This window comes from Prionailurus viverrinus, chromosome B4 (assembly GCF_022837055.1).
Source record: "Prionailurus viverrinus isolate Anna chromosome B4, UM_Priviv_1.0, whole genome shotgun sequence".
In the NCBI taxonomy this organism is placed as follows: Eukaryota; Metazoa; Chordata; class Mammalia; order Carnivora; family Felidae; genus Prionailurus; species Prionailurus viverrinus.
Genome location: NC_062567.1, coordinates 8,144,798 through 8,168,865, shown reverse-complemented (window position 1 = coordinate 8,168,865; position 24,068 = coordinate 8,144,798). Strand labels below are relative to the sequence as shown.

The following is a 24,068-nucleotide window of genomic DNA, read 5'->3' as shown; positions in this document are numbered from 1 at the left end:
TCACTCTACTTTGTATTAATCATTTTCATACTTGTCTAATCTTCCCTATTATCCATAAACTGCTAGATGGCATCATCTACAGTGACTTGCAAATGGTTGACTTACATACAGTTTTGACCCTAGATTATGAGGTAGTTTCATGAATATAATTTCCTTTCAGTAAAGATGTGTGAAATTGAAAGTCTAATTGACAGAAGGAAAGTTGTTTGCCCTTCTCTTTACTTTCTATTTCTGCTACAACTCCATCTTTCAAGTAAGAGCCTGGAATAAACTTTAACACTCTAGATCACTGCTGTGAATTACCCTTTCAACATCCCTCAGTCTTTCTGCTACTACGTGCTACTCAGGACTTTTTCTTGTATAACCACAATATGCCACCTAATCTACAGCTGTCAGGAATCTCACTCTACCTTGACATCCCACACTGTCTTAGTACATCCAACAAGAACATTTCTCCCTACGTGTAAAATACTTTGTCTTCTCAAATAGATGGTTAGTCCAACTGAGGACAAATGGCAAACCATGTTCTCTTTTGTTCCTGTGTATTTCTAATGTCCAGAACAATGCCATATATGCAGATGTCCAATAAACTATTGAGGAAATACCATTCTACTCTTACAGGGTCATTTCTTATTTTTGTTCATTTGTAGCCTGTTCTCCATATGAATCAGAGAAGACACAGGGAAACAGCTCTAGAGTAACACACTTTTACTAAAAGCTTTCTAAAATTAACTGATTTTGCAAATGTCATTTGGGGAAATGACAGTGTGCTTTAGACTGTTTTATCAGATTTAAATACAACCATGACAATGAACTACAACTTCCATAGAGTAATTTAGGAGTTGTTTATTGGTGTCATCATGGGTTATAAATATTGAGGATTTAAGCATGTTGTCCAAATGCCCTGAAAATATGACGGTTTTAGCCTGAAACTTATGAGAAGCTGAAGATGAAAACCAAATACCCAAGTAAATCCAAGAGAAATGGAGGGGAAGCTTTTGGAACCCCAGGATCTAAAAGTCTTGACTCTTATCTGTGACTTCCTTCCTGTATAATCCCTAATTTCTTTCAACTGTAGTTCCTCAGTTTTGTAGAAGGGATACGATTTCTATTGTCAGTCAAGGAATTTTTAAATAATAAAACTTCAGAGGTAATTACAGTCAGGCTAAAAGAGGTTATGCTTTAGAATATTTTCCTCATAGTATGCAGACAGAAAACTGAGCAAAATGGTTCTTTTTTAAAACGGTTTATTTATGTTTGAGAGAGAGACGGAGCAAGTATGGAAGGGGCAGAGACAGAGGGAGACAGAGGATCTGAAGCCGGCTCCACGTCGACAGCAGAGAGATCAATGCAGGGTTCGAACTCACAAATCATGAGATCATGACCTGAGCTGAAGTCGGACACTCAACCAACTGAGCCACTCAGGCGCCCCCCCCACCTCTTTTTTAATGTTTTATTTATTTTTGAGAGATAGAGAGAGCGAGTAGGGGAGGGGCAGAGAGAGAAGGAGACAGAGGAAAAATGGTTCTTAAGGAAGAAAAATTTATTTTACAATGAATATGTCACCTGAGACAAAATGAACATTTTTTTCCTGGTTGTTAAAATTTCTATTCACTGAATACCCCATTTAAGTCTGCTCTTCATTGAACATGAACTTAATTAGCATAGATATAAACAGGATACAAATATCACATTATCGAATTTCTCTGAGAAATATAATAAAATATTTTTATTTTACTTTGTGATTATATTTTTATCCCATACTTTCTCATGAGAGCATTTGATTTGGAATTCTTTAAATGGTCCCTTCCTACAAGGTGATTCAAGATGCTGACCCGTGTTGCAATCATGATTGAGAGTAAGAAGGTTAAGATACAGGAGACATCTTCTTTTTCAGAAGACACATTTGATGGCTCGAGGTGGAGAAGTATAATACGATACCAGAGATGAAAAGTTAGAAATTTGGAGAAATCTAAACTGAACTTAAAAAAAATGAAAAAAACAAACCAGTTTTCCATCTCATTATGTGCTTAAACTTTGAAATGTTTAGCCAAGAGATCTGAAAAACATGACAGTGCTTTTATGTGTTTCCACTTCAGTATACCACATTGAAAACCATTCTCACTAAAGGGACCTTTGTAATTTTACCGATTTACATGCATGGCACAAAGTTACGTGATTTATAAGGCCTGACACAGGAAGGAAGCATTAAGGTGCATAGGGATAAAAAAAAGGATGTGAGTTTTACAGAAATATTAAATCAATACACTAACGCATACGTTTAAGATGTGAATCATGAATCCACTCCTGTGGCCAGAATAACCTACACATCGATTCTGAAAGACATTACCAGCTGCCAGGAAAAGTGCCCCAGCATGTCCTCCATCACCTCTGAGAAAAATGTCATGGCACAAGAATGGTAGATGGCCGAGTCTCTGCAGCACCGAGCCACGTAAAGCTACACCATTTGCTGCCGTTTAGTTATGTGTCCACAAAGTTTCAGAAGTAACAGACTGGGTTGGTGATCTCTGTAAATCCCCAAGTACCTGGTGCTGGGAAGTCTCCAGCATCAAAGTTAAAAAGCTCCTTAAACACTGTGAATGAACATCACATCACGTTGTCATACCTTTCAGAAGTAAGACTGACTGACCAGGAGCTGAAATCCCCACATCAGATACCCAAAGTCAATTAAAAATATCAAGATAACAATTTAGGGGGGGAAAGATACTATGTAGCCCACAAATCAATTTCATTGTAGCTAAAACTCCTTAATAATACTGTGCAAAAAGATTATACATCCAGAGACTTGTATTGAATGGGACCGATATATAAGGACAACAGGTGAAAACAACTATCCTGAAAAACACGAATCAGGACTAATATGGTTTTGCTGCAGCATTTGGTGAAACATTCTTCACAGTGGCTGGAAAGCAGCACTAGATATTACGTCAAAAGAAAATACTGATAGTCACAATGGCAGAATTAATGAAGTGACACGCATCAAGCAAACGGAGAAGTAATGTTGAGGTCATCTGGATGGAGCTGCAAATTCCAGCTAACAAACTTTTCCTAACGAACTTTTCCACCTAACGAACTAGTTAGCTAATGAGAAAGAGTGGCCCGAAAAAATCTGGTTCATTGAATTAGCTCTACAACTCAGAACCAAAACAAAACACTGCTGTACCTTTAAGGCTACAATGGACTGGTCAGATTCATGTATTCATGGATAATTCACGCCCTTGGCTATTCCACATACTCTGATTAAACTGCCCCCATGAATCCCAACATCTTAGAGGAACATAGGCTTTTCATGTTACCTAATGGAAGGGGAGAGTACAGAAGCAAGCCTTTCTTTTCACGGAAGTTTTCTTAAAGGAAGTAGTAGTGATTCGAAGGACACCATCAAGCAAAGGTCTTGGTGAGGACATCTTCATGCTGCTGCAGGTGAAGGGTGCCAATTCCTACAGCGGGTGCTGGCAAAGGGGGTCGGCTCGCGAGACGGAGCTGTCATTGGAGCAGAAAAGAAATAAGATGGCATTTGAACCTGATGAGAGCCCTGCTTCCTTCTCCCAAGGCAGTCCATGCATTTCTCTTAGCTTGTTTAACCACAAATCACCTTTTGGGCAAAATAATGAGTTACCTAGAATAGACTGGAAGGAGATATTTATCACGACTAAAAACTAAATTCCAGGCACCATGAGGTGAGATGAATTCTTGAATTAGGTCCTGTTCTTCAGTAATTATTAGTTGGTTTAACCTGCAGATTTTCCTAAATTAGAACTATCTATAGGTGAAAATGACTTGGGCCCAGCAAACTAGTAACAAATGTGTAAACTGAGTCCTGATCGAAGCAGAATAGGAAGATAAAGAGAAGTACATTTGCTCTTCTCATTGTTCTTCCCTTCCTACAACATGATCAGGAAGAATTTGGCCTTTGATGGGTGCCAGCTATGCAGATGAGCCTGGGACAAGTGTTACTGGGCACCTTTTCTCCCACATTGTAAAATAAACCCGCTCATCACCCTGCTCCCCAGGGCTGGATACTGAGCTTTGGGACAAGGCTTCTGAATGGACTAGTGGGAAAAGTAGATGACAGGGAAGAGCTTTTACTGTTTGAAGGATAATCATTTTTTTCTTACATGATACTAGCATGTACACATATGTGTCTTTCTTGATAAACATGCAACATTTTATTCTGAGAAAAGAGCCTAAAATTAGATTTTATGTTGTTGTTTATCTTTAAAACAACTGGAGGGGCGTTTGGGTGGCTCAGTTGGTTAAACACCCAACTTTGGCTCAGATCATGGGTTCACGGTTCATGGGTTCCAGCCTGCATCAGGCTCACAGGGGACAAACGCATTTCTTGGCACTCCAGGAGAAATAACACACATACACAAAACATTACAAGACAGAAAGCCATTACCTTGCAGGCCAGTTGCTTTTCAAACCTGGGAGAAACAAAGCACCATGGACCCATGTTCTGAGGCTCCTCCTGACTCCAAATAAAATCTGTAACAGAAGAAAGTTCATTTCAGTATTCCAGGTAAATGTACAATAACACACACACACACACACACACACACACTCTATACATATATATATGTATGTATGTATACACACAGTGAATACATACATACACTATGTATCTACACACATAGACACATCATATCCATTTTTATACACATATGTACATATACAGCGTGTATGTATGGATAGCTCTCCTCAAGTAAATATATGCCTTTCCAATATGGCATAGTGTTACTTGGCTTTTTTTTTTTTTTTTTTTTGACAAACGCATAGTCGTGTATCCAGCACCTCACTTGTGATACAGAAAAATTCTATCAATCCCCCAAATTCCCTCAACCTGGCCCTTTCAAGGCAACCCCTCCACCCACCCAACCTCTGGCAACCACTGATCTTTCCTCTCTCCCTAAAGTTTATGCCTTTTCCAGAACATCAGATAAATGGAATCATATTATGTAGCCTTTGGTTCTGGCTCCCTTGAACTGGCAAAATCCATTTGTGATTTTGCCTGTAGCCATAGGTCACGCTCTTATTCCTGAGCAGTAGGTATTGTAAGAATGTAACATGGATTATGTATCCATCCGCAGGCTGAAGGATGTGCTGGTAGTTTGGCGCAATTATGGATGAAGCTGCTATAGACATTTTTCTGTGAACATGTTTTCATTCCTCTTGGACAAATACCTCCAAGTGAACCGCTGGGCTGTACGGTAACTCTGTGTGTAACATTGTAAGGAACTGACACATGTTTCCAGAGCGACTACACCAGTTTCCATTCCTTCCTGCAGTGAATGCAGGTTCCGGGTGCTTTGCTTCCTCATCAGCCTTGGATACTGCCAACTTATTGTTTTAATTTGAGCCATTCTAATAGGTGTGTGGTTGTATCTCATTTGGGTTTCACTTGCATCTCCCTTATCACTGATTATAGTTGTGCATCTTTTTTTAATGGTTGTTTGCCCTCCCATTCTTTGGTTCAAATCTTTTGCACATTTTTTAAAAAAAAAATTTTTTTTTCAACGTTTATTTATTTTTGGGACAGAGAGAGACAGAGCATGAACGGGGGAGGGGCAGAGAGAGAAGGAGACACAGAATCGGAAACAGGCTCCAGGCTCTGAGCCATCAGCCCAGAGCCCGACGCGGGGCTCGAACTCACGGACCGCAAGATCGTGACCTGGCTGAAGTCGGACGCTTAACCGACTGCGCCACCCAGGCGCCCCTCTTTTGCACATTTTAAAAACTCGGATTATTTGTTTTTCTTGCTGTTGAGTTTTGGACACTCTCTGAACAATCTGGATAGTCCTTTGTCACATATGTATTTGCAAATACTTTCTCCCAGTCCGCGTCTCGTCTTTCCATTTGCTCTGCAACACCTTTCAGCAGTGCAAAAGCTTTCCGCTTTGATAAAGTCCAATTTTTCTGTTATCTGATGTTCTTTTAGTGTTACATCTAAGAACTTTTTGCCTAATGGAAGGCCACGAAGGTTTTCTCCTAGAAGTTTTAGAGTTTTACGTTTTACATTTAGGTCTGTGATCTTGAGTTAATTTCTGTACCCAATGCATAGAGATGTCCAGTTATTCCAGTCCAATTATTGCAGCCAAAAAAAAGCCTTGCCTTTTACAGTTACATCAATTTATCCAAAGTAATATTATAGCAGAGATTACCTCCAGCCTCTCAAGAAATGACATGTCTTAAGTGAGAGAAGGGGAGACTGAAAGGGATACCAGAAAAGACAAGGAGACATTGGCTCTAGCAGTATTTTTTTTTTTCATATTTCTAGACTCCAAGGTTGTTTCCTAATGACTCTCTCTGCCCCCAAACCTCTTTTCACATGAGATAGCTGGAATAGGTTTCAGGTATCTGAATCCAGAAGAATCCCAACAAGACCAGTGCCATACCTTTAACATGTTTGTATTTGCTCATCTCTTGCTGTAACGAATCCACTGGGAAAGGACAGAGTTCTTCTAATCGGATGATGGCAAAGTCACCCTTCTTGGCCTCCAAGGATTCTCTTTGCTTCAGTAGGGCATAGAAATGTTTGCCACAGCAGAACACTAGACTCTTAACACTGTTGGGTAGAAAAGGGACAATGTGGTAGAGGAGAAATGTCTGAAAGAATTGTATCAGAAAAGGAGGAAACCGCGCAGATGAAAATGCTTCATTACTGAAGGAGTGGGGGTCTCTGTGGTTGGGTTCAGTCTCATGCTGTGCCCTGGCAAGTCTTATCCAGCAATGTATGCCTCTTCCGCACATATTCTAACTCCTACCCCATGGATGCAAAGGACTTTCTTCTATCAGGATACTGGAGATTTGGGTCACTTTGGGCTCCTTAACATGAACTAGTTTCCCCACTAATTAAAATTCTACCGCAGAGTATGAGAACAGAGATACACATCAAATTACTTTTTGGGATCCACAGATGAATCACCAATGACCGGCTTGAATGTTGTTCCTGGTGCCATTTCGTGAAGACTTGATACGGCTGCCTAAGGAGAGGGAAAAAGGCCACAAATCTAGCAGCTGAAGGCAAGGAGCCGAAGGTGCCTTACTTATAAGGGATCTTTACCAAGAAATAACAACAAATTTCCCTCCTAGCATTGTATGTAAACATGTGTACTAATAAGCACAATATCTTTCCCAAAAATATCGATTCTGTATATTTCAGAATAAAATTATTTGTTCAAAGTGACTTAAAATTGCCTATTGTCTGATGCCACAATAACATTTTAAGAATCAACATTTCAGTTCAATCACACTTTAATATCCATCAAAAGTATGCTTTAATTTCTTGGAATTGGAGGGGGCAGTTCATGGAATCTGTGAATGAAAACAGCTCAGCCAGGGCAATGATTTCTGTCTTTAGGATTTTAACCATAATTTACAAGTGAAACCTAATGAGTCACAGAACAAACCAGGAACAATACACAAACATTTCTGTGATGAAAAGAAATGGTATTAAGGAGTTCAATTTAAATAAGTACTTGTTGCAAAGAACTCAGAATAGACCATTAATGAGGGTAAGGTTGGGGAGTGGATTCCATTTCCTCATCTAGTTCATTTCCCTATAGTCTAGTCCCAACTGGGAAGGTGACACTTTGACTGAGCCACTGATAGGCAGCCTCGCTGACGCAAGACACTGTGATGTAACCTAAAAAAATAATATTAGCGAAGAGAATAAAATAAAAATGAATATATATTATAAAATAAAATGTATTATATTTATATATTACATGAGTTATAAATAGATACATTATATATAAATATATATTATTTATTTATTCTTGTTGCTCAATAATGCACAATAGAATCAATCTTTTTCCAACCTGAACCAGAGCCCTTGGTCAGCTCACACTTCCTATGGTGGGAATCAAAAGGGGCTGGAGGGGCACCTGGCTGGCTCAGTCAGTAGAGCATGTGACTCTTGATCTCTGTTCAAGCCCCGCATTGGGTAAAGAGCTCACTAAGAAAAAAAAAAGGAGCTGGAGTTGAGAGCTGGGTGGGAAATTGGGGTAGAATTTAGGTACCACTTGACAGGCAAACTCCCTAGAGCCCCGAGTTGTGTTTGTCACATGGTAAGTCATCTCCAAATGGGCCATGGAAACAAAGAGTGGACTTCTATTCTGCTAGATCACTTGTACCTACTGGTACAGTAGCTAATTTTCAGGAAGAAATCAGACTTCAATAACGGTGGTACTCACTTTCAATTACTAAAAGGACTTATATGTTTAAGGAAGATAGTTAACTACTTAATAAGAGTACATTTTGCTTGAAAATCTGTAGGAAAGCTATTGATATTTTAAAGGCTCCAGAGCAAGGCCTCACTTATTTCGTAAGTTATAGATTAGACATGGGGAGAGGAGTGGACAACAACTAGGGCCAGAATTAAATCTAACTCTCAGTTACAAACAGCAAAAGAAATTCTCAATAAAATTTCCGATAGTTCATTCAATACTTAGTAACATACATATATTATATTTAATATGATTATACTCTTTTAGAGGAATAATTGAGGGAGCAGGTGACAATCTTGCAAGTACAATGAAAGTTGGGTGAAGAATCCCAGGTGTACATATTTCTTAGAAATAAATTAATGTGTATTATGACTTGGCCCCTTTCACGTTGCCATTTCAAAATATCTGTGTCAGGGGCTCCTGGGTGGCTTAGTCAGTTAAGCGTCTGACTTCAGCTCAGGTCACGATCTCACGGTTAGCGAATTTGAGCCCCTGCGTCGGGCTCTGTGCTGACAGCTCAGAGCCTGGAGCCTGCTGCGGATTTTGGGTCTCCCTCTCTCTCTGCCCCTCCCCCCCCTTTGCTCTGTCTCTCTTTCTATCTCCAAAATGAATAAACATTAAAAAATTTTTGTAATTAAAAAAATTAAAATTAAAAGATGTTTCTAAATATTTGTTTTAATGTTTATTTTTGAGAGCCAGAGTGAGACAGTGCGAGCAGGAGAGGGGCAGAGAGAGAGGGAGACAGAATCTGAGGAAGGCTCCAGGCTCTGAGCTGTCAGCACAGAGCCCAACACGGGGTTCGAATTCATGATCTGTGAGATCATGACCTGAGCCAAAGTTGGACACTTAACCGACTGAGCCACCCAGGCGCCCCTAGATGTTTCTGTTTAAATACAATGAGACACAAAGGGAGGTGGGGGGGGGGGGGTTAAATAGGTGATGGGGATTAAGGAACACACTTGTCATGATGAGCACCAGGTGATGTATATGGAAGTGCTGAATCACTATATTGTACACCTGAAACTAAAGTAACACTGTATGTTAACTAACTGGAATCAAAATTTTAAAAAGGCCAAGACGTTTTAAATAAATAACATTAGATACAGAAAACAGAGGCAAATGCATATAAAAACGACAGAAGGAGAAAGGCTTCCTAACCAGTTGTTTCTACTTACAGGGAACCTGAGTAACATCTTCGGAGAAGCAACAATGAGGGGTTTTCGGAAATTCCGGACCATCTGTCTCCTGAGCAAGTGGAAATACTGTGCAGGAGTAGTTGGGTGTACCACGAACATGTTCACTGTGTCTCCATCCACCCCCTCTTCTACACTGTCACACATCTGGGAGAGAAATGAAAGAAACAAGCAAATGTTCTGATCATCTAATTCAATCATAAGGACACGGCTGTCCTAAGGGAAACGCATCTGTATACTCATGACTCCCAAACGATGTCTTCCGCATACTTGTCCTATATTTCTTCCCAAAACTGTAGTTTTGTATTTGACATGTAGTCTTTAACTAACCTTCAGTTTATTTATTTCTGTAATCTACTTTTTATAAAATCATTTTTCTGTATTATTACCTATCAACATAACTATCCATCTATCTACTGTTCTACAGTAGACTAAACTGTCATCTAGCTATACATTTATCTGCACATATGCTAAAATAATTAATGATATTCGTGCACTTAGGATAATGTGTACAGATTACACATCTGTGACCTGTACGTGGACACACGTCTCCATTTACCCTGAAATGCATCAGCAGATAATACAGATTTATAGATAGAAGAATGAAAGATGAGTAAATGTGATAAAAACAAGTACAGTATAATAAAATATTAGTGGTAGAATCTAAGGGATTGGCATATGAATGTTCACTGTAAAATTTTATAACTTTTCTGTATGTTTGAAAATTTTCTTAATACTAGGAAGTCATATGCATAAAAAGACATAGGTAATGATCCTTACCAAATATTAACTGTGGTTATTTCTGCATGATTATTGAAACATTTTTTAATGATCATGAATCACTTTATAAAAAATACTATAGTTACTCAAAAATAATTTTTTAGGTAAAAATACAGGCTAGGCCACACTCTGAAGAATCTGATCTGGTGTTGGTCCCTGGATCTCTATTTACAAAAAGCTCTGTAGATGATTTTCATTATCAGCATGGTTTAGAAACCACTGATCTTTTCCATACAAGAACCACTTTTTTGCCATAAAACCACGACACTAATATACCCAAGGCATCATGTTGATAAAGAATACTGGCAGTGCCTTAAACCCGTTTCATTCAGATACTACAAGGCCTTACAGTTTAAGGTATATATTAAGTATTCACCGGAGGTAGGTCTCTTTCAAAGCACCTAGGAAGCAGGGAGCGGACATACCTGCAAGAAACGCTCTATGCGACAAGAGGAGTGGTCGGGTCCAGCCCCATCATACCCATGGGGAAGCAGGATAACAATGCCGCTCTGAAGGAGCCACTTGGCCTCCCCTGGGAAAGCACGTGACAGGGAGTGAGAACTCTCCGAAGCAGGAACAGAACCGTCTGATGTGACGTGAGTAGTGACACAAACGTTACTTTGCCGTCTGATCCCCTAGAGTCGTTTTCCATTCTGTGTGCTTTCCAGCAGTGTTACGTGCTTAGGAGGACAATGTCCATCTTACCGGCTGAAACCCTATATGACACACTCACTGAACGGGCTGTGGCAGATCAGAGACAAATCACGAGGTGAATGTACCGGTTTCAAGGACAGCATGGGCCGCTCTGCTTCCTCTGCAGACACGACTCCTACTGAGCACTGGTGGCTCTTGTCTTCCCCCCACAGCACCAATTACAACACAGCCCACTGTCCTCAGGCTGCAAGTGTGGACACTTCTGGATAGTCTCTGGACATGTCAAAGTCCAGTCTCCTCAAGGCACTTTTCTTCCCTACAACCACAAGGTCACAGAGAAACACGGCCAGAGGGACGACTGGAGTGCAAACAATCCAAGGGGGTTGGTTACCCCCCGAAAATGGGGTGATGGGGACTCACACTTGTACCTTACATACTCTGATTTTTATAATAAGTAGGTTCTGCTTTTGTAAATGATTATTAAAAACAATAAGGGAGCACCTCGTTGGCTCAGTCAGTTAAGCATTGAACTTTGGCTCCGGTCATGATCTCAGGGTTTGTGAGTTCCAGCCCCTCTTCCAGTGGGTGAGCTGGAGCCCTGATTCCGGTGAGACCTGCTTCTCTCTCTCTCTCCCTCTCTGCCCCTCATGGGATTCTCCCTCTCTTTCTCCCTCTCTGCCCTTCATGGGATTCTCTCCCTCTCTCTCTGCCCCTTGCTCACATGTGTCCTCTCATAAAACAAAACAAAACAAAACAAAACAAAACAAAACAAAACAAAACAAAACAAAACAAGGGGTGCCCAGGCAGCTCAGTCAGTTAAGCCTCTGACTCTTTGGCTCAGGTCATGATGTCATGGTTTCGTGAGTTCGAGCCCTAGGTCGGGCTCTGTGTTGACAGTGCAGAGCCTACCTAGGATTCTCTCTCTCCCCCCCCACCCCTCCTCCACTCACACTGTCTCTGTCTCTTTCAAAATAAATAAACTTAAAAAAAATTTTTTTAAACACAAAACAAAAAAATAAAGATGTCCCACTACCAGCTTTCAGATAGTTGAACATCCTTGGGTTAAGGGAAGTGGATTTTCTTTTCTTTCTTTCTTTCTTTCTTTCTTTCTTTCTTTCTTTCTTTCTTTTTCTTTTTAATATTTTTATTTAATTTTGCGACAGAGAGACAGAGACAGAGCATGAGCGGGGGAGGGGCAGAGGGAGAGAATCCGAAGCAGGCTCCAGGCTCTGAGCTGTGACATGGGTCTCGAACTTATAAACCGCAAGATCATGACCTGAGCCGAGGTCAAAAGCTCAACTGACTGAGCCACCCAGGCGCCCCGAGGGAAGTGGATTTTCAAGGCTGCCGTTCACTCTGACCACAAATCTCTACTATGTCCCCACTGCCTGCTTGGTATTCATGTCACAGTTATGCAACATGCCCCAAGTGCAGACCGCAAAGTCAAACTACCTAGGAGCTGGCAGGTACATGCCCTTCTCCCTACAGCCAAGCACACTGCCCTGGAGAAAGTGCTGCCTGTACAGTGACCGAGTGGCCCCTAGCCCTCCAGCAGCTTCTGTAACCATCCAATAGCTGCCATGCCCCAGGAGATGGCAGTGCAGCCCCTAACTCTCCTGAGGGGCTGTGGTACAGCAGTTATGGCCCCGTCTCATTCATGTCTCCCCACGAGGCTGGTGCTATGCACCATTCCACATGCATATGCTGACACCCACCTCCAGAGATGAACGTGTCAAAGATGATCTGAGCACCATTGAAGAAATCGCCAAACTGAGCCTCCCAGATGGGCAGTAACCTGGGGCTTTCGATGCTCATCCCATATTCAAATCCCAGGACAGCCTCTTCTGACAGCGGGCTGTTGCTGATCTAATTAATACAAAGGAAGAGAACAGAAACACTGTCATTGCAAGGAAAGCTGGGGACATAGATCAGTCAAGGTAAAGCATCACAAACCTCTCAAAAAGGAGGAAGGGCACAGAGGGGAGCTTTCTTTCCAATTACCTCCTCATTTCTTGAGAAAGGACATCTACTGCCCCCTGTGAGTGACACATGTGGGGGAAGGTGGCACAAGGAAAGGGGGAGAAGAATGCAACGTGGGCAGTAAAGGCGATCTTTAAGGATAAGCAAAATTAACTTCTTAGATGATCTACCTTGATTGGTTAGAGTAAAACTGTGTCATACAAGCTTTTAAAAAACATATCACAAAGCAAAGGGGGGAAAGTTACCAAAAGAAGGGCCTACCTTTGGTTAGAATCCATTATTCTAATATCCTATCTGCATAATAAATCAAAAGAACCGTCACAGCGTGTTAAGACAAAAAAGAAAAGCAGAACACAAAATTAGATCTCTGAGGAGGCAAAAGAGGACAATTAAACGCAACGTGATTCTACTCAGTCGTATGACCACATGGGTGGATCTAGAGGGTACGATGCTAAGTGAAACAAGTCAGACAGCGATGGACAAAAACTATATGATTGTGCTTAAGAGAAACAAAAAGACAAACAAAAGTGGAAACAGACCCATAAACACAGAGAACAAACTGGTGATTGTGGAGGGAGGAGGAGCGGGGAATGGGCAAAATGGGTGGAAGAGTGTGGGAAGTACAGACTTCCAGCCATGGAATGAGTAAGTCACAGGGATGAAAGGTACAGCATAGGGAGCATCATCAATGATATTGTAATAGCGTTGTTAGGTGACAGACGGTAGCTACACTTGTGAGCAATGCATAACACAAATAGTCCTGTCAAACCACTATGTTGTACACCTGAAACTAACACAACTTTGTGTGTCAACTATACTTCAATTTAAAAAATAATAAAATAGGGGCACCTGGGTGGCTTAGTCGTTGTGTCTGAGTCTTGATTGCAGCTCAGGTCATGATCTCACCATTTGTGGGAATTTTACCCTTTAAGCTAGTAGCGTCTAGCTTCTGTTCTCACTGCTCCACTAAAATAGCTGTATGTGAAGTCAACTCTTGACTTTCCAGTGGCTAAATCCAATGGCCATGTTATTCTTCCTCATATTTGACTTCTTCTTCAGGTCATGACACAGTGACTCCTTGTTCTCCTCCTCTGGATGCTCTCTAGGGAAATACTTTTCCCCTGCCAGCCCCTTAGAAGCTGTTTTTCCCAGGACCCTATCCCTTGGCTCTCTTCCCATTCTGCTCTCTCCCAGGGAGATTCTCCCACCCTTGTGGTTTCAATAACTTCACCCTGATGATGTCCAAACCTGTATCTCAAGATCAGATTCCTTCATTAAGTCCAGACATACATATCTAATTGCCTTTCTGTAATGGACAGAAACTTGTATGTTATTCAGCCACCTCAAAGTCAAATGTTCAAAACTGAATCCATCAGCTTTCCTTACCAAACCTGTTCCCCCTCTTTATATTTGGGTGAGTATCACCATCATATAGCAATTGTCCAAGTCAGGAAGCCAGGAGATAAGCGAGACTAGTCTTCCTCACTCCCTCCATCTACCGCTAAGTCCCATAGCTGTTGTTTGGTAAATGTTCTCAAATCTGGTCCCATCTTCTGTCTGCACTGCTATTGCCCTAATTCAGGTCCATGTGATTTCCTGCCTAGACTATTGAGAAGCCTCCTTAGAAATTGTCCTATTATGGGGCACCTGGGTGGCTCAGTCGGTTGAGTGTCTAACTTTGGCTCGGATCATGATCTCATGGTTTGTGGGTTCGAGTCCCATGTCAGGATTTGTGCTGACAGCACAGAGCCTGCTTTGGATTCTCTGTGTCCCTCTCCCTCTGCCCTTCCCCACTCACGCTGTCTCTTAAAAATAAATAAACATTAAAAAATTGTTTTAAAGAAAAAAAGAAATTGTCCTATTATACCTCAATAAAGCTGGGTGGATACACCATCTGAAGTTCTCATCCATCTTCAGCTTCCAAAGTACCACGGGAAGGGTTCTTTCTGATACAAAAATCTGATCACCTGTTCAAAATTCCTCCATGGTTTCCTACTTACATAACATTCCGAGTCTTTCACAAGGTGGGGAGTCTGGCCAGTCTCCTCTTCCTGACTACTGTTTCCACTTTGCAACTTAACCTCCAGTCACAGGAAGCTATTTGTAGTTCCTGTCTTCTCACTTCACAGGCTTTGTAGGTATTATGGTGTCCACCTGGAATGTTCTCTCTATAGGCATCAGACTAGGCAACTCCTTATGTCCTTCCAGACCCAGTTCAAATCTGGCTTCCCCTCCCAAGGTTTTCCTGACTTCCCAAGTAGATTCTCTGCACCTTCTCCTAAGCATTCATTGTCATTTGTACTCATGTATACCCATATCTACTTTCATTTCTTGGATTTATTAATCCTTTTATTTATTCCAAAACATACTTGAGATGGCTCATAAATATATATGATGTACGATGTGATGATGTAAATGTACATAGAAAGAAGATAAAGATTGAGACACAGAATAAAGGGGAAAGACAGCCTGGTGCCTTACAGTCACCAGAGGTCAGTGGCCTCCACCTCTTCCTGGGAGCCATTACTGACAGAAGAATGTGGCTCAGTTGCAGAATTCACGGTACACACACCATAGAGACAAACCACTGCTCAGTCAACTCAGTCAGTACCAGGAGCAGTACCAAGAGCAAGCAGCAGTTCCTCCCAGGGTCCTTCATATAAAGGACATGGTTTTAATAGAGAAAAAAACTGAGGGTTGTTGGAGGGGTTGTGGGAGAGGGGATGGGCTAAATGGGTAAGGGGCATTAAGGCATCTACTCCTGAAATCATTGCTTCACTGTATACTAACTAATTTGGTTGTAAATTTTAAAAAATAAAAAATAAAGTTAAATTATAAAAAAAAAATTTTTTAAAAGAAACAAAAGAAATGAACAAATAGAAAAAGACACACACAAAAACAGACTATTAAAGAAGAAACTAGTGGTAACCAGTTTTTACAAGTGGTAAAAACTGGTTTTACCAGTGGGGCATGGTTTTACCAGTGGGGGATGCGTGAAGTAGGTGAAGGGAATTAAGAGTACACTGATCTAAGATTAGTTGGCCATACATTTGTGGGTCCACTTCTGGAGTCTCTATTCTATTCCATTGGTCTATGTGTCTGTTTTTGTGCCAATACCATGCTGTCTTGATGATTACAGCTTTGTAGTAGAGGCTAAAGTCTGGGATTGTGATGCCTCCTGCTTTGGTTTCCTTCTTCAATATTTCTTTGGCTATTCGGGGTCGTTTGTGGTTCCATACAAATTTTAGGATTGCTTGTTCTAGCTTCAAGAAGAATGCTGGTGCGATTTTGATTGGGATTGCATTGAATGTGTAGATTGCTTTGGGTAGTATTGACATTTTAACAATATTTATTCTTCTAATCCGTGAGCATGGAATGTTTTCCCATTTCTTTTCTTCAATTTCCTTCATAAGTTTTCTATAGTTTTCAGTATACAGATCTTTTACATCTTTGGTTAGGTTTATTCCTAGGTATTTTATGATTCTTGGTGAAATTGTGAATGGGATCAGTTTCTTTATTTGTCTTTCTGTTGCTTCATTACTGGTGTATAAGAATGCAACTGATTTCTGTGCATTGATTTTGTATCCTGCGACTTTGCTGAATTCATGTATCAGTTCTAACAGACTTTTGGTGGAGTCTGTCAGGTTTTGCATGTAGAGTATCATGTCGTCTGCAAACAGCGAAAGTTTGACTTCATCTTTGCCAATTTTGATGCCTTTGATTCCTTTTGTTGTCTGATCACTGATGCTAGCACTTCCAACACCATGTTAAACAACAGCGGTGAGAGTGGACATCCCTGTCGTGTTCCTGATCTCAGGGGGAAAGCTCTCAGTTTTTCCCCATTGAGGATGATATTAGCTGTCGGCTTTTCATAAACGGCTTTTATGATGTTTAAGTATTTTCTTTCTATCCCGACTTTCTCAAGGGTTTTTATTAAGAAAGGATGCTGTATTTTGTCAAATGCTTTTTCTGCATCTATAGACAGAATCACACGGTTCTTATTTTTTCTTTTATTAATGTCATGTATCATATTAATTGATTTGCAAAAGAATATCCAATGGAAAAAAGACAGTCTCTTTAACAAATGGTGCTGGGAGAACGGGACAGCAACATGCAGAAGGATGAAACTAGACCACTTTCTTACACCATTCACAAAAACAAACTCAAAATGGATGAAGGACCTGAATGTGAGACAGGAAACCATCAAAACCCTAGAGGAGAAAGCAGGAAAAAACCTCTCTGACCTCAGCTGCAGCATTTTCTTACTCGACACATCTCCAAAGGCAAGGGAATTAAGAGCAAAAATGAACTACTGGGACCTCATTAAGATAAAATGCTTCTGCACAGCAAAGGAAACAATCAACAAAACTAAAAGGCAACCAAGGGAATGGGAAAAGATATTTGCAAATGACATATCGGACAAAGGGCTGTTATCCAAAATCTATAAAGAGCTCATCAAACTCCACACCCGAGAAACAAATAATCCAGTGAAGAAATGGGCAGAACACATGAATAGACACTTCTCTAAAGAAGACATCCAGATGGCCAACAGGCACATGAAAAGATGCTCAACGTCACTCCTCATCAGGGAAATACAAATCAAAACCACACTCAGATACCACCTCACTCCAGTCAGAGTGGCCACAATGAACAAATCAGGAGACTATAGACGCTGGCGAGGACGTGGAGAAACAGGAACCCTCTTGCACTGTTGGTGGGAATGCAAACTGGTACAGCTGCTCTGGAATAGCACTGCTAGGAATTTACCCAAGGGATCCAGGAGTGCTGATGCATAGGGGCACTTGTACCCCAAAGTTTCTAGCAGCACTTTCAACAAAAACCAAATTATGGAAAGAGCCTAAATGTCCGTCAACTGACGAATGGATAAAGAAGATGTGGTTTATATATACAACGGAATACTACTTGGCAATGAGAAAGAATGAAATCTGGCCATTTGTAACAATGTGATGGAACAGGGAGGGTATTATGCTAAGTGAAATAAGTCAGGCAGAGAAAGACCGATACCATATGTTTTCATTCATATGTGGATCCTGAGAAACTTAACACAAGACCATGGGGGAGGGGAAGGGGGAAACAAAAGTTACAGAGAGGGAAGGAGGCAAACCATAAGAGATTCTTAAAAACTGAGAACTGAGGGTTGATGGGGGGTAGGGGAGAGAGGAAAGTGGGTGATGGGCATCGAGGAGGGCACCTGTTGGCATGATCACTGGGTATTGTATGGACACCAATTTGACAATAAATTATATTTAATAATAAAAAAAGATACACTAGATGAGCACTGGGTGATGTATGAAAGTGCTGAATCCCTATATTGTACACCTGAAACTAATAAAACACTGTGTTAACTATACTGGAATTTTAAAAAATTTTTTAATGTTTTTATTTATTTTTGAGAGAGAGAGGGGAGGGGCAGAAAGAGAATGGGAGTCACAGAATCTGAAGCAGGCTCCAGGCTCTGAGCTGTCAGCACAGAGCCTGATGCGGGCTCGAACTCCTGAACTGCGAGATAATGATCTGAGCTGAAGTCAGACACCCAACCAACCGAGCCACCCAGGTGCCCCTAAATTTTTTTTTTAAAGATTGAACCCAAAGTTGCTGACATTTGTTTCTAGCTGCTTTAAGAATCCTGTAACTATAATTATCAGCACCTGGTTTTTACAATAGACACTAAGACATCCTACCTCTAGAAACCCTTTCTGATTTGGGTCCATATGGTTCAGAGGGATATAGGTGTCATCGGTGTTCTGGCAAACAACCATGGCGTGCCTCTGACTAAAAGTTCCACGGCCAACATCTTGCCCACTCAGACGGACATTAAAACCTTAAGCAAGCAAGGAGGAAAAAACAAAAAAAAAAAAAACAGATTCCCGTGAATAACCTAAGTATTAACAACACATGGTGATGCTGAATTCTTACACATCAGTTCATCCTGAGAATTTCCCTTAGCAATAGATTAACCACATTAAAATATACCTGTTCTGGGGCACCTGGGTGGCTCAGTCAGTTAAGTGTCCAACTTCAGCTTGGGTCATGACCTCACAGTTCATGGATTCGAGCCTCAAGTGGGGCTCTGTGCTGAAAGCTGGGAGCCTGAAGCCTGCTTCGGATTCTGTGTCTCCCTTTCTCTCTCTGCCCCTCCCCTGCTCACACTGTCTCTCTCTCTCTCAAAAATAATAAACATTAAAAAAAAATTATAAAAAAATAAAATATATCTGCCCTATATTCAAAAGTCTGTGTAAGGCAAGATCACACAAGAATGGAGAGTCATTGCTTGCCCTACAATGTTTGGAGGAAAATATCTTTCCAATTCATCCGGCACAGGGCCCTTTGTTTCCTAGCAAGAAATGTTCTATAGTCTATTCTTTGATGAAGGTCACCAACACGACTTATCCTGAAGATTAAATAATATTGTCAAAGAAGAAAAGCTAACACATTTTAGAACCTCTCTAGTTACTGAAAACAATTGGAGATAGTTTTACTCAGAACTGCAGGGGTCACATACATCAAGTGTCATATAAAGCAATCCCTACCAGCTGTGCAACTAAACAGAGATGTCTTACCCTGAGCAAGTAATGAGCCCAAGGCAAGAGCTTCTGCCGTAGCCCAGTCTAATTTTGTTCCATCCATCACTTTCTCCAGTCTGGACTGCAAAAAACAGAAGCAGAGGGGAAAAAAAGACACTTTTAACAGTCTATACCCTTTTCCACACTGCGTTCACAAAATGTAATGCAACAACAGTATGGATCAAAATTATAACGTTATATTAAAACAGAAAGTGCAGAAGGGAAAGATGAGAGTAAGATAGCAATTATAGGTTTTCAAACAGGCAAAACTAGCAGGCACTCAGGTTAGTGGTTAAGCCTGTGCACAATGGAGAGGAGACGGCACCAGGGAGGGCACGCAGAGAACTGTGCTTGTAATATTCAATTTCTTCACCTGGATGGTAAGTACACAGATTATTTTAAGAATCTCTGTACCTATAATAAAAGCCTAGGGGTGCCTGGGTGGCTCAGTCGGTTAAGCGTCCGACTCTTGATGTCAGCTCAGGTCATGATCTCACGGTTGTGAGGTCAAGTCCCAAGTGGGGCCCTGCACTGACAGCAAGAAGCCTGCTTGGGATTCTCTCTCTCTCACTCTCTCTCTGACGCTCCCCTGCTGGCTCTCTCTCTCTCTCTCTCTCTCTCTCTCTCTCTCTCTCTCTCAAAATAAATAAATAAGCATTTAAAATAAATAAAAAAACTGGAAATGAAGTAAGCATCTCAAAATCATTCAGAGGACAAAGTGCCTCTATCCAAGTTTAAGAAAGACGAAGGCCTTTGACTTTTGCTCCCTCACTTTGAGCATGCAGAATCCCATGTTCCAGGAAATTCCTGAGTCCCAGGCAAACCAAAGTTTCAATCTATCTTTAACGTGAGACAATATGTAAGAAACATCAACGTGTGTAAGGGCAAATGGTTGCCTTTGGGGGTATGTTTGTTGATGTGTACTTATTTTTATTCAAGCTGGCCCCCAAAATGAAAGTGTTTTCTGCTCACTAATCAGAGAAATCAAAACAGGTATTTCTGTCCTGTATTTTTGATAATGTGCATGTAGTGCATGTACATGTATTAAACATGTATGAATGAGTAAGTAAATCGAGGAAAATGAGAAGTAGACAAATGGACTATCAGTACCAGAACCTGTTTGTGTATACAAAGGAAAGAAGAGAGAAAAGAACACAAGTAGACAAATCTGACTTAAGAGAGCATCACTACCAAAACATCACTAGAACCTAGTGGCATGCAATAAATGTCAAATTCATTAGCTCAACCGAAAAGACCAGATCAACACCAATTTCTTTGCTGCACAAGACAAACAAACAACAACTGGAAATTATAATGCTCCCTACCTGAACGTACATCTTCAGAAGGTGACTGTGCATGTGGAGTCCCTCCGGCACTTCCACAGACTTCCCACCAATAAATCGCAGGAGGTCTAGGGGCACACCAGTGTTCCAGGTTGTAATGGAAGCCTCCGGCTGGACCAGGCCCTGCCAGTGAGCCTGCAGGTTGGTGGCCGAGGGGCTATAGTGGGCCATGTTAGTTAAATGGTCATTTAACTTTGCATAGTAGGAGGTTTTGATATCCGACACCTCTTCCTCGGTCATGAGTCCGTTGGCAATAAGGTGCTCTGCATAGGTGTCTGGGATGCTCTTCCGGGCTCTGTCCAAGAGAGAGGAGAGAAAAGTCAATCGGGTTTGTAAAAACCAAAGCGTGACAGATACACTAGTTGTCCAAGGTATCACAGGGCCACGTCACTATAAAAAGGCACACAGGAAATATTCAGGAACTGGATAGAAGGGGTGGTTGTACTACGTTGTCAATGTACTAAATTTGTACATTGAACTCTGAATTGTTCACTTTAAAATGATCCATTTTATGGGCCACCTGGGTGGCTCGATCGGTTAAGCATCCGACTTCAGCTCAGGTCATGATCTCACGGTTCGTGAGTTCAAGCCCCACGTCAGGCTCTGGGCTGACAGCTCAGAGCCTGGAACCTGCTTCAGATTCTGTGTCTCCCCTAGTCTCTGCCCCTCCCCCACTTGTGCTCTGTCTCTCAAAAATAAAAAAATGTAAAATAAACAAATAAATAAAATAAAAATAAAATGATCCATTTTAGGGGTGCCTGGGTGGCTTAGTCGACTTCAGCTAAGTGTTCGACTTCAGCTAGGGTCATGATCCAGCTCGATGAATTTGAGCCCCGTGTCAGGCTCTGTGCTGACAGCATGGAGCCTGGAATCTGCTTCGGATTCTGTGTCTCCCTCTCTCTGCCCCTCCCCTGCTCATGCTCTGTCTCTGTCTTTCAAAAAATAAATGAACATTAGAAAAATTAAAATAAATAAAATTTAAAAAATGACCCATTTTATGTTATGTACCTTTCACTCCAATGCATTATTTTTTTTTTAAGACAATGGTGAGTAACAACTTCTTGCAGGCAAGCAAAAAAATAAGATTCATCTTTATAAGCTTTTATCTACATCAAGGTAGAAATAATTAGAGTTTTTCTATGAATTGGTACATTCTGGAAAGTTATTTACAAGACTGACCTACATTGTCTTACCACTTTATTTCAAACAGTATTGAACTCAAAGTCACCAACATCTGTTTCAGGTGGCATTAATAATCCGGAAACTATAATAATCAGTATCTCGGTTTTACAACAATAATAATGCCAATCTATGCTCAAGTAATACTTTAAACAACAAATCTTGCTCACATATTTTATCATATTTAATCATGACGAAAGTGACAGATGGACTGGATAGATTTTTTTTTTTTCTTTTTATGGGGCCTTGAGCCACATCTGGTCACTCAGCAGCTAAATTCAAAGCTAAACAGAGAACCCAGATTTGTTCTTCCAAGAGCAGGGTGCTACCTCTGACCAGAAAGACCTATGAAGTGTCACCAAATTTCTTTCTCTACTTTAATTTATATCTATGAGGAAATAAAGTGGGGGAGGGGGTTCTATTGTACTTTCTAGTATCAAAAAAAGGAAATTCCAAAGTAACACATTCCCCTCCATCTCATTAACTTTCTGTCTCAATGCTATCCAAGAGAAATGCAGAGCCAGCCAACATGTAATTAAAAAATCTCTTAGTGGTCATGTTAGAAAAGGTTAAAATTAAACAGGTGGAATGAATTTTAATGACATATTTAATTCAGTTTCTTCAAAATATAGTCACTTTAATACTTTATCAACATAAAAATTCTTTTTTTTATTTAAAAAAAATTTTTTTTAATGTTTATTTATTTTTGAGACAGAGAGAGACAGAGCATGAATGGGAGAGGGTCAGAGAGAGAGGGAGACACAGAATCTGAAGCAGGCTCCAGGCTCTGAGCTGTCAGCACAGAGCCCGACTCAGGGCTCAAACTCACGGACCGTGAGATCATGACCTGAGCCGACGTCGGACGCTTAACCGACTGAGCCACCCAGGCGCCCCATAAAAATTCTTATTGAGATAGTTTACATTCTTTTTTCAAGGTCTTTGGAATCTGGTGTGTTCATTACACTCACAACCCATCTCCAGCAGGAATGGCCACATTTCAAGTGTTCAGTAGCCATGTATGGTAGTGGCTTCCATATTGGACAGCAGAGTTCTCTAGGTTCCTTAAAATCCATCATGTTGCCTCTTGCTGAGGCACCACGTGAATCACAGAGGATCTATTTCGGATCCTTTCAGTGACAAACTAAGTAGCTTCAGGCTAAGGGCTCTGCCCCAGTCTTCCTACCTCAGTGAGATTGGTAAATTGCCTTCATTTATTCATAGAGTAAACGTGTGGAGTTTGAAGACTCTGGGGAGCTTTCCCGGGATCCGTAGGATGATCATCCCAGTTTGCTCAGGACTACCCCAGTTTCAGTCCTCAAAGTTTCATGTCCCAGGCAACCCAGGGAGTTGGTCGCCCTACTTCAGAGTGTCTAATAAAAATAATTTTAAAAAATGCAAGCCCTATGGGAGTAAGGGGATCTTCAACAAAGATTTATAAGTATACCTGATGATTTTGTACATGACTGGATTTGTGAAGAAGGGCTCATCCAGCTCATTGTGGCCCCACTGCCTGTAGCATAACAAGTCAACAATCACATCCTTCCGGAACTGGCGCTGGTATTCAAAAGCCAGTTGTGTGGCCCGAACCACTTCTTCTGGGCTGTCTCCATTGACATGGATGATGGCACAGCCCACAAGCTTCCCTGAGGCAGAGAAGACAGATGAAGCTGGCTAGCCAACCCCAATGGACATTAGCCCACCTCCAAGTCCTCTTGCCTGCGTGGGGAGGCAGCCCACATACTCAGAGATGATTTGGCTGGGCTGTTAAGAACCCACACTTTGGAGTCCAGCTGATAGGAAAGAGGTCATGTCCTAGCTCTGTGACTCACTCTGTGACCTTAGTAAAGTTATGAATCTCAGTTTTCTCATCTACAAAACTGGGATAATAGCTCCTATACCTCCTGGTGATGTTGTAAAGATTCCCTGAGTTACTGCATATAAAGTGCTGAAGAGTGCCTGGTATGTAATAACTACTATTTATTTTGTTATTGTCATTGTTACTGTATCTTTTCTCCTGAGATAAAAGGGTCATTAAAGGACGAATCCTAAAAAAAATAGATTTTCTTCAAAGAAAAGCCCTAGAATGTGCTTCCAGTATCTTTGTCA

The 24,068-nt window shown here is 41.1% G+C and overlaps 1 protein-coding gene across 2 annotated transcripts in view; it reads right to left on the bottom strand.

The window, feature by feature from the left end:
- Nucleotides 1-1,470: 1,470 nt before the first annotated feature.
- Nucleotides 1,471-24,068, bottom strand: part of DHTKD1 (dehydrogenase E1 and transketolase domain containing 1) — a 51,624-nt gene continuing 29,026 nt past the window's right edge. For both annotated transcript variants that reach the window (XM_047868027.1, XM_047868028.1), the window contains exons 7-17: nt 23,407-23,605; nt 20,766-21,078; nt 19,438-19,522; nt 18,559-18,698; nt 12,592-12,742; nt 10,648-10,754; nt 9,425-9,589; nt 6,922-7,004; nt 6,417-6,586; nt 4,424-4,509; nt 1,471-3,504 (exon numbers count right to left, since the gene is read on the bottom strand). In XM_047868027.1, coding sequence (XP_047723983.1) covers nt 3,403-3,504; nt 4,424-4,509; nt 6,417-6,586; nt 6,922-7,004; nt 9,425-9,589; nt 10,648-10,754; nt 12,592-12,742; nt 18,559-18,698; nt 19,438-19,522; nt 20,766-21,078; nt 23,407-23,605 — 1,601 coding nt within the window. In that variant the 3' untranslated portion in view covers nt 1,471-3,402. The remainder of the gene's footprint in view (nt 3,505-4,423; nt 4,510-6,416; nt 6,587-6,921; nt 7,005-9,424; nt 9,590-10,647; nt 10,755-12,591; nt 12,743-18,558; nt 18,699-19,437; nt 19,523-20,765; nt 21,079-23,406; nt 23,606-24,068) is intronic.